The sequence below is a fragment of the Varanus komodoensis genome, unplaced genomic scaffold, assembly GCF_004798865.1.
Source record: "Varanus komodoensis strain SLA01 unplaced genomic scaffold, ASM479886v1 scaffold1, whole genome shotgun sequence".
Classification (NCBI taxonomy): domain Eukaryota; kingdom Metazoa; phylum Chordata; class Lepidosauria; order Squamata; family Varanidae; genus Varanus; species Varanus komodoensis.
Genome location: NW_025335268.1, coordinates 69253736 through 69270005, shown reverse-complemented (window position 1 = coordinate 69270005; position 16270 = coordinate 69253736). Strand labels below are relative to the sequence as shown.

Sequence of the window (16270 nt, the reverse complement as noted above, 5' to 3'; positions counted from 1 at the left end):
CACTGAAAAACACAGAGGGTGTGCAGGAGCTGGAAAAGTGGAAGGGCTTTAATTTAGTGGTGGGCCTATAGACTCTGGAGAAATTTGCAACAGACTCCAATGAATCTGGATTTCTCTGAATCGGCCCTGTGGATTCCGGAGTGGATCGGTTTTCCCAGAATCCATGGGGTATAAGGACTGATTTTTTAATATCGCACATGTTCTTGCAAATTTAAGCACAGGACAACACTGAAAGTAAAAAGAAAAAAGAAAGAATAGAAAAACACTGTTCAAAGTGGACAAATTCCCTCTCCAATAGTAAAAGAGGAGCAATTGTGTTAGGTAGCACTTCGCACACTTTTGCCTGACTTGTGCATTTTCAATGCCAGGCGTTACACAAATGTGGTTCTTGTGCCTGCAGTCTAACGGGGCACATCCATTCCCTGCTTCAGCACCCCATTTTCTTGCATGCACAGATTAGGCCTCAAGGCTGGAGCCCCACAATCTTTCACAAGCACCGTGTCATTCCAGCACTATTTGAGTTATTCCAGTATATGCTGGCAAGGGTGGCTGAACCACTGAGTAAATGGAAGCTTGTGTTTGGATCATCACATTTGTGATGTCAGAGCATGTGTATGAACTTTATAAAACCCCTGAATTTTGGGTGGGGATGTACAGATTTTGTTAAACCAGTTCCATCTCTGCTTTGAAGATAGTCGGGCGGATTTTGCCCTCCCTGGGTCCAGATTTTCTCCCATTTTGGACAAGCATCGTCAGGACCAGAACTTGGCATACCCTGCGAGGCTCCACAGAACCAGGGCCATGCCTCCAGGTGCTTGCAATGAACGTCTAAGAGGCGGTGATGCAGAGCAGGTGGGGATCGGAATCAAACTGAGAGGCTGCTCTGCAGGACTGCTCTTTGCCACAGCAACGCAAGTTGTCCACACAACTTTCCTGTGCTTATTTATTATTTGGAATTGTTGTATGCCGTCCCATTTGCATAAGCCTCGGGGCGGCTTCCAACATAATAAACAAACAATCATAGAAATAGATACATATAAAATCTGGATTCACCCTGGCAATAAAAATTTAAAACCAATAAATATTTTTAACAATTATTAAAATATTGTTTAAAGAAAAAGGTCTTGGCCTGGCGCTGAAAAACAAATAACGACAGCGCCAGGCAGACCTCTCTGGGGAGCGCATTCCATAAGTGGGGCGCCACAGCAAAGAAAGCCTTCCTCCGGGTACTCACTCTGCTAATATCTTTCACAGAGATATTTGCTTTGGCTCTCTGTATCACCACACCCTGAGCCTTGTTTCTGTTTGATGCGTGCTCCTCTTGTTTCTGCTTTGCTCCAGTTTGTCCCTGCTGAGCATCAGCCTGACCTACCTTACATGGTCTTCCAAGGATCAAATGGGGAGAAGTCACTTGGGTTCCTTCTAAGAGGAAAAAAGGTGGGATATTATTGTAAAGTGAACCCAGGATGATAAATGTGGCATTATCCTGCTCAAAAGTGTCTGAGGGCGGTTCCCTTTGCATGAGAATTCCCACAGATGTTCTGCTTACCGTTATATCAGTGAGTAGACAGGTCTTGTTGGAATGTGCAGAGGTTCGTACATGGAGCCAGTGAGAACACACCAGGTAACACACCTTTGGCATAAGCAGCTGTTTCTGTGCAGTTACACCTCTGTAGGCAAGAAAAGTCAGCACAAGGAACATGGGAGAGTGATGCAAGCTGGAACAAGACAATGTTTCTGGCCCGACCACATGCTTATAATGTATCAATTGGGCTTTGGAGTGAGCCAAAGAAAAGGAAGGATTTGCAGGGACCCTTGAAGAAAAGGTAATTTTTGGAAATACGTCCAGTACATAATACCTTCATTTGGTGAATCTTAAGTGCTCTTCTGTGGCAGGAAGAATGACGGGTTGTTTGTTTTTATTGAAAACATTGCAATAATGCCACATTATAGGTGGAAGCCATTTATTTTTGAATAAAAAAGTCATATCCTAGAACCAGGTTTGAACAGAAAAAAATCCATGCAGTTGGGTGGGTAGACATTGGCCAACTGCAATTAAAAAAAAAATGATAGAGGACTTTTGAGATGATGGCCCCTTTTTCTTACATGTTAGCATTTCTATGGCTCTCATTTAAAATCTTTGCACTTCTCTTCTTGCCAATTAACATGAATTATGCAGTGACAGGTTTATATGAGATAGATGTGAACTTGGCTTTAAAGTGAGTGGCGCACTGGGAGACAAAGTGTGGAGCTGAAAGGACTGGAAATTAAGGTGACAGGTCTATTTTGGTGTGTTTCAACTGACTGGGATTTATACTGTGCTTTATCCTCCCACGGACCCTGGGAAGGGGCAACCATGTTGACAGGCTACGCTCAGTCACACACAAGAGTTACACAGCCTAACATCTAAGCTAATTATTCATAGGGATGTTACTGAGAAAAAGTACGTCAGACGGGTTGAACAGTGTAAAATCTAAGCACCGGTCAATGCATGCATGCATGCACATTACTTGGAAGCGCAAACTGGCGGGCCCAATCGTAACCCGACAGAGAGGGTGAGGCATTCTTGCCATTTAATGTAACTACAATGAATTGGTTTGGGGGATTTTAAGAAATGACAGCTGCCTGAAAGTAGCGGCTGAAAAGATCTTCTCCACCTTCAAAGCATGTAAGCCAAACGCACACACACAGGCAAGATGAATGGAGAGTCCTGACTGTGATTCCCATTTTTACCTGTCAAGTCCTCTCTGAATTTGCTTCAGAACAAATGCAGATTCAACCAAACGGGACCCATTCTGCTCAATGCTTCTTGCCTTTTGTCTGAGATCAGTGAATTGTCCTATACATGTATTTGTATGCACATACCATGCTTTGAGGACTGCAGGTGGCGCAGTGGTTTAAACCGCTGTGCTGCTGGGCTGGTTGATCGAAAGGTCGCCGGTTCGAATCTGCCCAACGGGGTGAGTTCCCATTGCTCCGTCCCAGATCCTGCCAGCCTTGCAGTTCGAAAGCATGCACATGCAAGTAGATAAAAAGGTACCACTTCGGTGGGCAGGTAACAGCGTTCCGTGCACTTCGGTGTTTAGTCATGCTGGCCACATGGCCACGGAGACTGTCTGTGGACAAACGCTGGCTCCCTCGGCCAGGAAACGGAGATGAGCACCGCCCCCTGGAGTCAGGCATGACTGGACTTAATGTCAAGGGGAAACCTTTACCTTTTTACCATGCTTTACTCATGCGTGTGCATATGTGTGTATTCATAATATATGTTGTTGTTGTTGTTAGTCATGAAGTCGTGTCTGACCCATCGTGACCCCATGGACAACATTCCTCCAGGCCTTCCTGTCCTCCACCATCACCCGGAGTCCACCCAAGCTCACACCAACTGCTTCAGTGACTCCATCCAGCCACCTCATTCTCTGTCGCCCCCTTCTTCTTTTGCCATCTATTGCTCCCAGCATTTGGCTCTTCTCCAGTGAGTCCTTCCTTCTCATTAGGTGGCCAAAGTATTTGAATTTCACCTTCAGGATCTGGCCTTCTAAAGAGCAGTCAGGGTTGATCTCCTCTAGGACTGACCGGTTTGATCACCTTGTGGTCCAAGGGACTCGCAGGAGTCTCCGCCAGCACCACAATTCGAAGGCCTCAATTCTTCGGCGCTCAGCCTTCCTTATGGTCCAGCTTTCACAGTCATACATCATAATATATAGAGACTACTAAATGGTAATGTTTGAAAGGCCTCACTGGGCTTACTAGGAAGGTAGGAGAAATACTGCTCAGTTCATTTCTTAAATCAGGCTCTACTCACTTCAGACCTTCAGGACCAAATATGGACACAATCTGCATTTGAAATCCATACATTTCTAAGCTTGCAGTGTGTTTATGCAAGATGCATGAAGGGTTGTGCACTCACACGTCACACTTACACTTCAGTCAATGGGAGAAGAATGTGCTAATTTCACAGATGCACACAATTGTTCTGTACATTTGAAAATATGTATGAATTTCATGGGCAAAGGAAGCAAAATTTGCAATTAGGTGTGGATTGAAGTCAGAAGGAGCTTTGAGATGAAATTCAGAGAACCTTGATGAGATCCAAGGTACAGGTCTCATTTACTCCTCAGTAGTAAAGTGCTTACTCTGCATGCTAACAGGCTTGGGTACAATCTCTTGCATCTTCTGGTGTGCCTGGAAACTGGCTTATAAGACCAGCTTTCCCTCCCTTAGTGCTTCTACAAGTGTTGGACTGCAGCCACTTGGGAAATTTGCATGACCATGCTCGATAAGGGATAAAGGAAGATGTAGCCCAGAACACACCAGGCTGAGGAAAACTTCGGAGAATACAGACAATTGCCTTGACCTGGTTTAACAGGGTTGACTATTTCCCACCGGGCAGGCAGGGAGCTCAGATCTGCTGGTGAAATGGATCGTTGCCATGTTCATCTTTGTTCCAGCATCTTAGGCATCAAGGCATATACCACATCCAATATATTCTGCATCCTAACTGTTTGGGACAAGTGTCTAGGGTGCGAGATGTTCAGCAGATACCACACTTGAAGGGTAGGCTGCTATTGTGAATACACGTGGCGTTCATGCCTTGTGGAATATCTGACATCTTTACGGATCTGATGGAAAACCAGTGTATGACTTGAGTGAGCATTTAACCTCACCGTGACGAATTGTCCGCTTGACAAGGATACTGACCTGCCTGGTGACAGTCACCACTGGTTCCACATGGACCTCTGCCCCAGCTGGAGTCCAGCAGAAGCAAAACCTTCAACATGGTGGGTCCATTTCCGTGGGGCCACAGTTCAGCCAGGCACTAACCCTGTGCCATTTCTGGCACTGCCAAAGACCATGTTGTTCTGGGAATCTTTTCTTCCTTGCCAGCCACCATCTTAAAGTTATCTTGCTTTTCAATGTTTTGATTCTCCTGTTTGTTTTAACTTTTTATCGTTTACCACTCCAGACTCTGCTTTGTTGTGGAACAGCATACAAATGCGGTACAGAATACTGTGTTTCTTGCCAACCTAGCCTACCTTCAATGGAGTTATCACTCGAGAAACAGTGGAACTAACTTAAGGGAGCACACAACTGGCTGAATTAAAGCGAAAGTTGCCGTTCACTCAGCCAATAGAAAACGGAACGCTCTTATTTCGTTAGACTTGCAATCATATACTTTTACCTCTCCCACAGGGTCTAAAAATATCTTTTGAAGAAAAAGCAGCGCGAAGAGAAAAGGTGTTTCCTTTCTGAGAAATTCAGTGGACACCCTTCATCTCCCCAGGTCCTGAATGCAAACGGAGTATTCTGGGTCAGATATGCCAAGCCGTCACAAACCCGCCGCCCCTCCCCGCGCCGTCCATCAACAATAGCAGCAACCCGCTGCCAGAACCCCGGGCTGTTTTGAATCGTGGCTCCGAAATTAACAAATCGCTTGCACATTTCCAAAGGAGAAGGAAAGCAGCCAGCTTGAGTTTGCTTAGGTCAGTGCAGGAAAAGCTTAAGAAACGGGTGGGGAGTTCTGGAAGGAGAAGGGAACGAGGAAAAAGCAATGTGTTTGCTTTAAGGGAGTCATAAAATCTTAACTGTGGAGGAAGGGAGGGGGGGTGAATCTTGAACTCAGAAACTTAAGTTCATGAAAACGGAGAGGGGACGTAAAGAAAAATAGCCAGCAGCAGCGAACCCTTCAGCTTGCAGTAATCTGTGAATGATTTGCTGGCAGAGTCAAGAGCTTTCACATTTTGATCTGTGCTCGCTCCTTAAGAAAGCAGAGGCGGACCGTGTTAATAAAGAAAGATTTAACTCCGAGTCTCTGCGCTGCATAGAGTGGACTGCGGAAAGGTCACCAGTGGATCCGCTGCGGGGAATTACGAGGGTCCTCGTTCGCTCTCTCCTTGTTGAAAGGAGGGAGTGGGAAAGGTGGGATGAAGCCAGCCCTCTCCCAAGCGATATGACCAAACGAGATTGACTGGGGGGAAGGAGAGGAGAGACGCCCGAGCGCTTATCAGCATCCTCACCCCTTTGTCCCGTGTCATTCCTGCCGAACACGGGGGAGGCTGCTTTTCAGACGTTGCTTTTTTTAAAACAATGCTTTCCATCCTCTCTGATTTGGACCCACTGAAAAACTGGAAAGTTTTAAGGTAGGTAGGCCTGTTTCCTTCTTTTTCTCTGCGGCTGTAATCCTTGGCATGCCGAGTTGCGAGCCGGCCCTCCTCCGCTGAACTGCGGTGGGGCTTCCTCTCGAGTAAACACACGCAGGCTGCGAACGGCTGTTGTTTAGGTTCTCCGGGGGCTTCACCCGAAGTGAACTGCAGCTTTGCAGCTGCACCCATAAACAAGGTGAAGTTTCGATTCAAGTCCCAAGAAGAGGCTGTGATACTCCGGATCCGGAGGAGGGGGGAACCAGATGTTTTAGCAGCGCACTAAAACTCTGTTCCTTAATGGAGGAAGGAAAAAAAAGTTGGCTTGCTCTTTGGAAGCGAGAATTAATTAGAAGTTGAAGCTCTAAAAAGTTTAGCACTGGTTGATGCTGCGGGAAAGTTAACACTCGTGCTGTCTTAACGTGTTTCTTTGGAGAAAGAGTTTTAAAGGCAACTTTGCCTTCGTAACAAAAAGTGTATCGTTAAGTTTAGGAGCAAAGGGAGCTTTGTTTTCTTTATTTCGTCTTACAAGGAATACTTTTGAGTTGTTACTTCTGAAAGACGTGACCTTAATTCTCAAGGGCGGTCGAGTCCGAAATGCCTGGATCGAAAAGGGGGGAAATAGAGTAAACTCGGCTCTACAGGGATACTACCTGTTGCAAACGTTGCTAAAATGCAAATGAATGCTAGTCGGTCATTTAAAAAAATGCTTAAAAGTTTTGAGAGAGCACTAGAAGAATTTCTTAAATCTCTTGGGTAGTAATAATAATTAAATGAATCAAATGTGGTCAACTTACATCTACAGCTTTCCACCTTTTACTTTTCACCCCAAACAGAAAAGCTTTGACTAGCTTGTCCTTCATGGATCAGTTTTTTCGTTGCACTAATTTGATGGTACCTTTTTATCCCGTGGTGTCCCCCCCCCCCTTCTTCCTTTTTTGGATGGGCGTCTGAGAAAAAGCTTGTTCCCTTACAGAAAGGAGCGTGGATGTGGGTGCTGGGACCCCAGAAGTGAAGGAGAACCTCTCTCCATGCATCCAGGCAAGAAGGCATGGGAGAGGGGAAGGCTCTTTTGAACCATCTGTAAATTAGGATGGGAGCAGAGCTTGTAAGGAGAGTTTTGACTGGTATTTGGGAACAGCGTTGTTGTTGTTCAGTGGGGCAAGGTTTGGAAGGCTAGACTCTCCTATTCAGGATTTCAGGAATACAGAGCAGTCAGGATTGATTGTACGGGGCTTAGATGCATCTGCCACCCATTTCTTGGGGTCCGTATTGACAAGAATGCCATCGCTAAGCGAGCCCTTGAGCATTGCCTTGTTCTGTATGCCTCGCTTCCCATTCAAGGCCTGTACATTGGTGGGTTATCTTGGCTTATCCATTTTGTGTTAGAAGCTCACTCATTGGCTTACTTTATAGTCATCTGCTGGATCTGGGTCGTGTGGCATCTTATGAAAGGCCTGTTTCTGTGTGTTCAGGAGCCTGACTTGAAGAAGCTTGTCAACTCCTATTATTCTTGGCACCTGGGGAATGGTGGGAAAGACCTGACATGCTTAATGTAAGGTCACAACTTTGGCTGCGTGTGAAGAGTGTGTTAGATGAGGCCGGTATAACCAGAAATCTGGGGGCAGTGCGTTTATGGTGCACGATCTACATAGTCTGAAGTGCTGGATCCTACCTAATCTTGGAAGCTACATGGGGTCAGGCCTGATTAGTTTTTGGGTGGGAGGCCTGAGGCCTGCGCTGAGCAGGGCGTTGAACTCAATGCTCTTCTCCACCCTTTCCAACTTTATGTTTTTCCTCAGCAAAAGATGAGGGGATTGACCCGAAACTTCTCCATGTAGAAGAGGTCGGATTGGGGAAGATCCTTGTTGGTTTTGTAGGAGAAAGGGCAACAAGTAACTGATTTAGGTGTGTTTGAATTTTGATGAGTGGCCTCCTACAGATTGTTGGGTGGGTTTTGTTTCTGTTTTGGTGTAAATTTTGCTGGGCTTGAATGTATTGGTGGATTTTTCTGTTTGGGCTGTATCTTTGGGCAAAAGTTTGTTGCATCAAGTGGAGGGAGGGACCTAGTATGTGCTTAGTACTAGCATGACACGTTGTTTTGTTTTGGAAAATGCCATCTGTGAATCCATTTTATCCCAGGTTTGCTCATCATGCACTTTGCACACTTTGTGTTGGCTTGGGGTGAAGAATGGGAGTGACTGAGGTCAGATTTCAAGGAGATTGGCAGGGCATGTACTGCACTCTGGGCCTTTTCATGCTGTCTGTGCTGCTTAAGGCAGAAGATCTCAGAAGAACTCTGCAAAAAAACACTCTCCCCTTATAGGAGGAGAAATTTTATACCTGCCCTTCATGTTCAAGAAATCAACTCTGTTCCTGTTCTTCAGACAGCTCTAATGTGCCCTGAATTTCAGACATTACAGCTGCTTTCGAACACACACCCAAAATATTGCCACGATGCTTCTAGTATTTAACCTGAGGAAAGCTGACTTGTGGAATCCTCTGCTACAAGGCATTGCTTTGTCCAGGAATGGAACAACCTCCAAAGTGAAAGGAGATGGTCCCATCAACTTACATGGTGGGAAACAGAATCAGGGGACTCATCAATGCTACCAGGAAGAATAGGAGATGCAGTATTAATTCTGCTTTGGTAAGCATGTAAGGACACAGTTTAATCTTGCTCAGCTGAAAGGGATGCAGACATCCTGTGCGATGGGAAGAGCATGGAAAGGCAGGTCAGCTGAAGCATTTCGATGGCCAGTTTTGGCCAGCTTTGTGCAGTGCCCTGGGAGATGAGCAAAGGGGATTGAGAGTTCACCAGGATCCTTCATATCATGTCAGTGCCATCTCCTTCCTCTTCCTGTCCTCAGAACACCCCTTCAGCCTTGCATTCAAGATCACTCTTATGACTTCGGGGATGCAGCGTGTGTGTGTGTGCTTTTTTTTCCCCCAAGCTGAAGAGAAAAGGGCAAAAGGCCTCCTTGGTGGTGGCCCCTCAATTCTGGAGCAGCATCCCCAGCAAGGCCCACCAACATTCATGGCACCAGGTTAGGATCTTCTTTTACATTTGGGCATAGAGTGAAGTTAAGGACATAAGAGCCCTAGTGGATCAGACCCAAGGACTATCTAGCCCATCATTTGCCTACACAGTAACCAACCCGCCACCTACAGAATCATACAACCAGAACATGAGTGCAACAGCTACCTCCCACCCATGATCCCCAGCAACAGGTCTACATAGGCATGTTGCTTCTGATATGATAGCCATGAATTTGTCCAATCCTGTTTTAATCAGCTTCTGGATTTTCCTACTGGTTATTTAAAATAGAACACACACACACACACACACACACACACACACACACACAACTAAGCTACCTGTTCATTTATATACTATGCATAATATTACTTTTTAAGGGTTTGATCTCTCTAAACTGCTCAGAGAGCTTCAGCTATTAGCCAGGACAGAAATGTAATAAAGGAAAGGAAACCTATCTCTGGGCCCAGCATTCAGGGTGGGGGCAGATGGGTAGCTCAGTCAGCGGGGAGGAGTTTGCCACTAGGAACCTATGTAAGTTCAGTAGTCAGTGTGAACAAACCCAGTCCACATTCTCTTTCCCTGTGATCCACAGTTCTGCAGAAAAGCACCCAGGTGCTTGAAAGCATCATTAAAATCCACTCCAGAGTTCAGAGGCCATCTGCCCCTTTGTCTGTCTCTCACTGGATTGGAATGGCAGCTTGCCTGCCACACAGCCTTTGCTGCTCTGGAAAAGCAGATCACCCCATTAAAAATGGCCCCCTGCCTGCCCTCGCTCATGCTTTGGTGTGTTTAGCAATGGGAGGAGATGGCCAGAGAGCACGACGGACACAGTTCCTCTGCTCCTGGCTGCACCCTATATACCGGTTCCTCTGCACCCTCTTTTAGGGTGCTGTGTGCCCGCAGGAGTCCTGTTTCAAAAAGTAACAACAACAAGGGGCAATCACCTTCCAGAGAAGAACAAATCTTTTCCAGATTCAGCTTGGATGCTGGTTGCTTGATCCTGGTCATAACTGGCAGTACAGCATACGGAAACAATGACAACAGCCGCCGATGACAAGCTAAAGCGATGTTTTGTTTTGGCTTGTTTTCTTACGGAAAGGTTGGGATAGAGCTGGAGCATTTTTCTCCAGTGATTTAAACAGGTCATACACGGCCTCCTAGCACTGGGCAACAGCGTATATGACGCCACGTGTTGCAGGAGAGCTATTTTGGGAATGCTGTGAGAATATATGAAAGCTCCCCCCCCCCCCCACCCGGCTCTTTTTTCCTTTAATGGGACGGCAGTCTCTGTGCACCTTTGCTGTAAAAAAAAAAAAAAATCAGGCCATGCCCTGCTTCAAATGAACAGGGGGAAAGACTCTGGAGCCTAAATATTTTTAGCCTTAGAAAAAGCCCCTCCTGTTTCAAGAGCTGAGTCATACCTTTCCTGGAACACAAGCAGGTGTAACATCCCGCTTTCAGAGTGGTGCAGTGGCCCTTTGAGGCTTCAGGTGTTCTTGGATTCAAACTTTTTTTTTGCAAGAGACTTGACCTCTTCCTCTCACTCCCAGTCTGATTTTATCTTCTCAACAGCCCTCTGAGGTAGGCCAGTCTGAAAGAGAATAAGTGACTGAAGGTTAATCTAGTTATCCTGCGCCTCTATACACTGAGCGAGCGTGCCGAATCACCTTTGCTAAGTTGGAAAGGCATGGGCTGCAGCCGGATGGGGAACCCACGTGTGGATGTGGCATTTGGGGTTGACTCAGTGGCCCTACAGGCCCTCTCCAACTCCACTCCCATTCCATTCTGTGACTTCCCTGGTGAGGGGGCACTGAATTGGCACTTCCCTGGTCCCAGATGAACAGGCGGTGGAGTGAGCACTGCGCTGGCACATTCTCTGGTTAGAAGTGGAAGGATGCTGCTTGGCCCATCCATTGTTTCACTCCAAGCAGAAAAAATGTTCTGGCTGCAGGAGCTGATGCAATGCTTGCCCTGTTGCGTTGCACCACAGACCAACAGGGCCAGCAGTCTGTTCTCCAGCACTGTCAGGTCATTGGACTTCAGGATGTTCACATGATGAAGGTAAAAGGAAATCCACACAGCCTTATGAGCAGAGGCGCAATGAGTCACTACAACATGGATCACAAGGTAACCTACGTTTGTGCATCCAACAAAAGATTCTTGTTTTTTTCTTTTGCCTTCCCAACACCCTCTCAATTTTGTCTGGAGGGTCTGGGGGCCTCCTGCTTAATGTTGGAAGGGGCTGCTTAAAAAAGCAAGCAGCAGTCGGCATAACATATTTATTTATGACCTTTCCATAGCCAAAGCCATGAATCTCCAATTAATTTAGATCCATAGCCCATATCCTGGGCATGTTTAGTCAGAAAAATTTCCTACAATGGCCGGCACAGGCCAGCTAGCTGTGCGTACTTTTGAGAAATGCATACATATGATTTAATGCATGCATTTCAAAGATATGTACCATAGATCTGTAAATCTGAGAAGATCATGTACAAAAAAAAAAAAAACTTGCAATTTAACATGGGCTCATGAACTTAAGACAGAATTCAGAGACCTTTCATGTGTTTGAGTTCTGCTGGTTCAGGGATTCCAACCCATTTTTCAGATTTCTGAAAATCTCTGTTCTGCTCATACTAATGGAGTGGGTCAAGAGGAAGGAAGGGTGCAGTTGATCATACAAATCGAGACATTATTACGGTGAGGATATTCTGTGCTAAATTCCTCCAAGTACACATGATAGCATACATGAAGTAACATGTTTTATGCTATTTGAAAACTTGTACTCATGGACTGCAGGAAAACTCCTTTGTTACAGGGCTAGGCAAACATTTTGGGCCCATGGGCATATTTGGCGATTCAGAAAGTTGTCTTGGTTACCTCTGCAAAATGACTACTGTGAAGGTGTTGCGAAGAGCAAGGTCCAAACAGGGGAAATCAGATTCCCAGTCCTCCAAAGCAAGGGTTTTCAGCCCCAATGAAACTTGTTTCACAGCAAACAGCTGTAAGAATGTGTTATTTTATTGAATTTTTAAGTTGGAGGGGCAGGGCACCTTGGAGGGTGCCAAGAAATGCCTGAAGGTGCTCCTTATCTCTGCTAGAGAAGGTTATTCTGGAAAGAAGCTATTACTGAGACAAAAGTGGGAAGAACCCTGTTCAGGAAGCTGGACTGTGTCCATAGTTTGCTTTTGAAAGTGGTTGGGAATTAATAGTTGCAGAACTGTTCTCTACAGTTCATGCGTTTTAATTTGGATGGAAGTGAACTTGCATTAGAGGATGAGAGGACCCTATTGAGCAGTTTGTCAACAATAGCCGTTCCATCGCTAAGGATTTCAGCTGCATCATTGGCTTTCTTTCGCCTAGTGTTCTTTGCTTCACCAGCCTGGGATCCACAAATAATTTAAGCCAGTCTTTTTAGGTGATACAGCTCAGACATATCATGTTTATTTTAAAGGTGAGAATGTTGATCACATATTTGTTCGGGGCTGTTTTCCGCAAGATAGTGTTATGAGAGCTTGCGTTTCTTGGGGCAGTGCTGGAAAGGGTTCAGAGGAGGGCAATAAAGATGAGCCAGGGACTGGAAACAAAGCCCTGTGAAGAGAGATTGAAAGAACAGGGCATATTTGAAAGAACTGGGCATTCATTAAACGCATCATCAGCTATGCTGGCTAGGGGTGATGGGAGTTGTTGGCCAAGGCATTTGAAGGGCCATAAATGGTTCACCCTGGTAGATATAATAGCATTGCATAGAATGGATTTTTCATTAGTAGTAATATAGACGCTATTAGCGGAACCTGTAATTGTCTAGATGGTATTAGTTCATGACTATGGATCAATGGTCTCCTCCCATACAGGCAAGCTTTTGTGCTATAGAGGCTGGATATCACTCTGTGGGGATTTGTCCTCTGCCCACCAAATTTGGAGAGTGCCTCATGTCTTGCCGATTTTGAAATAATGACTACAGTTTATCTTACAAACAAAATGCACCTCATCATAGTAGGAAGACTGTGGTCAGGTGGTCTGGCACATTGCTTTCTGGGTGATACTTTCTGGGTGAAAAGTACAGAAGAGCAGTGTCAAAGTCTCTTCTTTTCTTTCTTTCTTTCTTTCTTTCTTTCTTTCTTTCTTTCTTTCTTTCTTTCTTGGTCTTTAAACCTCATCTGGACCAGATGACTCTTCAAACTGAGGATACCTTCAGATTGAGAGCTGTTATAAAGTGGAACACATGTGACTCCATGCACGTAGGTTACCCGCTGATGGAAGGTATCTACACCTCTGCCTTCCATTTTTGTAGACGGGAACGTTCATATGGGCCCCTGAACATGGGGGACAACGGTTGGGCCGGCTCAGATGCATTCCAGCTGATTTCTGCACTGAACCATCTGCAGATGTGCAGACCTGGGCAGAAAAGATAACATGGGATGCTACTGTTTTGTTGACTTATGAAGGTCCATTGTCACACAGCTTGGTCTAGCTGCTAAACGATGTAAGCAGTAATTTAACTTTAGGTTGTGAGCCGCCCCGAGGCTTCGGCGAATGGGGCGGCATAGAAATGTTTTAATAAATAAATAAATAAATAAATAAAGCAGGGTTGTGGTATGTACTCAGGACATTTCCTTTAACAATTGTCCGTTTGCAGTCATAAAAGCAAAATAACATGCTTTAATTGGTTTAATCCATAGAATAGTTGGTAAAAGCTTGAGTTGTTTGAAGGACACAGCTAATTACAAAGGGCGCATTTTATTTTGTGGAACAGAAAGTTCAGGACACACTTTAAATTTGGAAGGTTTTCTCCTGGGGGTGTTAATTCATAAGGCAGCCTTCCCCAACCTGGTGTATTGAGTTACAATTTCCATTATCCCCAGCAGGATGTCTGAACAACACCATGTTTCCATAGAGGGAAAAGAGAGTCTTCCCAACATAAACATAAAGAGAGTCTTTCCAACAAACATTTTGTAATTTTCTAAGCTAATATACATAAAATGTTCCAAAGAGCACCTAGACTATCATAATAGGTCAACTTAACATAGTTAAAAGTAGAGATGTCAGAGAAATCTTAATAGTTCAGAGTTCTATAAATCTGACCAGGAAATTCCAAGCAGATTGACCTTTCCCAATTCACAGATTGCACAGTTTTGTAGATGTTTTAAAATTTCTTTTCATTTTCCATAAAATATTTATTTATTTATTTATTTATAGTTGTTGACGGCTTTTTTTGTCATAGAACGCACCGGAACAGTGTTCCGGCACCTTTTTTTGATGGATTTGGTGATGACCTATAAAGCCCTAAACGGCTTGGGTCCTGGTTACCTGAAGGAGCGCTTACGTCCATATATGCCCGCCCGCCCCGAGATCTGCAGGAGAGGCCCTTCTCCGGGAACCCTCTGTGAAAGAAATTAGGAGGGTGAGTACCCGGAGGAGGGCCTTCTCTGCGGTGGCGCCCAATCTATGGAATGAGCTCCCCAGAGAGGTCTGCCTGGTGCTGTCGTTGTTTGTTTTTTGGCGCCAGGCCAAGACCTTTTTATTCAAATGTCATTTTAACTGTTAATAGTATTTATTTATTTTATTTTTTGGCCAGGGCGACTTAATTTATACTGTTAATTTATATTATTTTAATGAAGTTTATTTATGTCTGTGAGCCGCCCCGAGGCTTCGGCAAATGGGGCCACATAGAAGTTTACTAAATAAATAAAAATAAATAAAATAAAATTTTTCCAATGGAGTGATTCTGAATCGCCTGTGGGCTGCTTGTGTGTCCGTGCTGTTTGTGAGGGTGCTGCTTGGCTTGGGATCGGTCGTGTGGTCGCGCGCTGAGTGCTGACTGCCAGTGACGACCATTGTGTTTATGTGTGTGTAGAGTGACCAGCTAGGTGCAAAAGGTAAATAAGTCCTTTATTTCAAAAAAAGTTGGTGACTTGAAAATCTTTTTTTAGTGTAAAAGTGTGAGACTCCAAGACATGAGTTCTGGCACCTTTTTTTTTTTTTTTTTTGCAAAAAAAGCACTGGTTGTTGAAACAGACCACCAATGTTCATCCCAACATAGCCTAAAATCTGAAGATGCCTCAGTTTGGGGATATGTGTACTTTGGGTGCATCTGCACATTTTCAGATGTGTGAGTGTGCACACACATGTGCACGTGCTTTTGTGCCAAATCTAATTCCCACAACGACCAGATGAAATGCAGTTCTGAACAAATATTCATTTGTTTAAAGTTTTACATGCAGTCGCATTAGTAAAAGTCTCAGGATGGATTACAAAGGACAAAAAACCAAAAAACCAACAAAGAAACAAAACAAAGAAAAACAAAGAAACCCCCACCACAACACACAATGCACTGCATCCAATAAATAATGATAAAAACAAGGATAAAACTGATTAATTGTTAAAATGCTGGGAAAGTAAAAATCATCCGGAGTTTTGTTTTTCTCCCTGGTGACCTTCCCATTTGGCATTTTCTAGGTAAGTTCTCCTCCACAAAGAAGAGGGATTGTGTAAAGTGACTAAAGGAAGGCATTTAAGAGGGCATTATAACAATATATGTATTTTATTGTCTCTGGTACCATTTCTTTCAATCTGCAATGTAATATATATTGGTTCCCCAACTGGATATATCCAATTACCTTTGGTTGACTGTGTGAAAGAGAAAAAGTAGTATTTGCTTGCCTTCATAACCATTAACCATAAATTTGGACCTTTTCTTTTGTCCCCATACCCGAGACACCATTCCACGCTTTACAACTGCTTCTACCTGCCTGAAATGTCAGGACAACAACAAAATAGGCTAGACATGCACATGGTAGGCATGTTGTGAGCAGAGCTGGCTGGAGCCGGGGGTCAGACTAGATGTCCCGGGAGACCCCTTCTGACTTGCTCTGTTTCTATGTTTCTCAAATAGTTAATATGCCCTGATTTTTTTCTTTAAAAACAAAACACTTCCTTACATTCTGAGCACCTGTGGCTTTGCATTTCCAGCTCACTTAAATCAGATATTGAATACAGTGTTTCTTAGACTGAGAGAACTCGTGTATCAGAGGCAGTGAAAAAACATACATTGCCAAATTGACCTCTGGACAGGTTTCTTTTGGTCTCTGCC

General features: G+C 44.6%; 1 protein-coding gene across 15 annotated transcripts in view; it reads left to right on the top strand.

The window, feature by feature from the left end:
- The first annotated feature begins 5467 nt into the window (after nucleotides 1-5467).
- CELF2 (CUGBP Elav-like family member 2) overlaps nucleotides 5468-16270 on the top strand; it is a 543991-nt gene continuing 533188 nt past the window's right edge. For 2 of the 15 annotated variants that reach the window (XM_044428080.1, XM_044428088.1), the window contains exon 1: nucleotides 5638-6140. In XM_044428080.1, the coding sequence (XP_044284015.1) occupies nucleotides 6088-6140 (53 nt within the window). In that variant the 5' untranslated portion in view covers nucleotides 5638-6087. Of the gene's footprint in view, nucleotides 5484-5637; nucleotides 6141-16270 lie in introns of those variants that run through there. The other 13 variants (XM_044428049.1, XM_044428040.1, XM_044428072.1 and 10 more) reach the window with 10 other exon arrangements.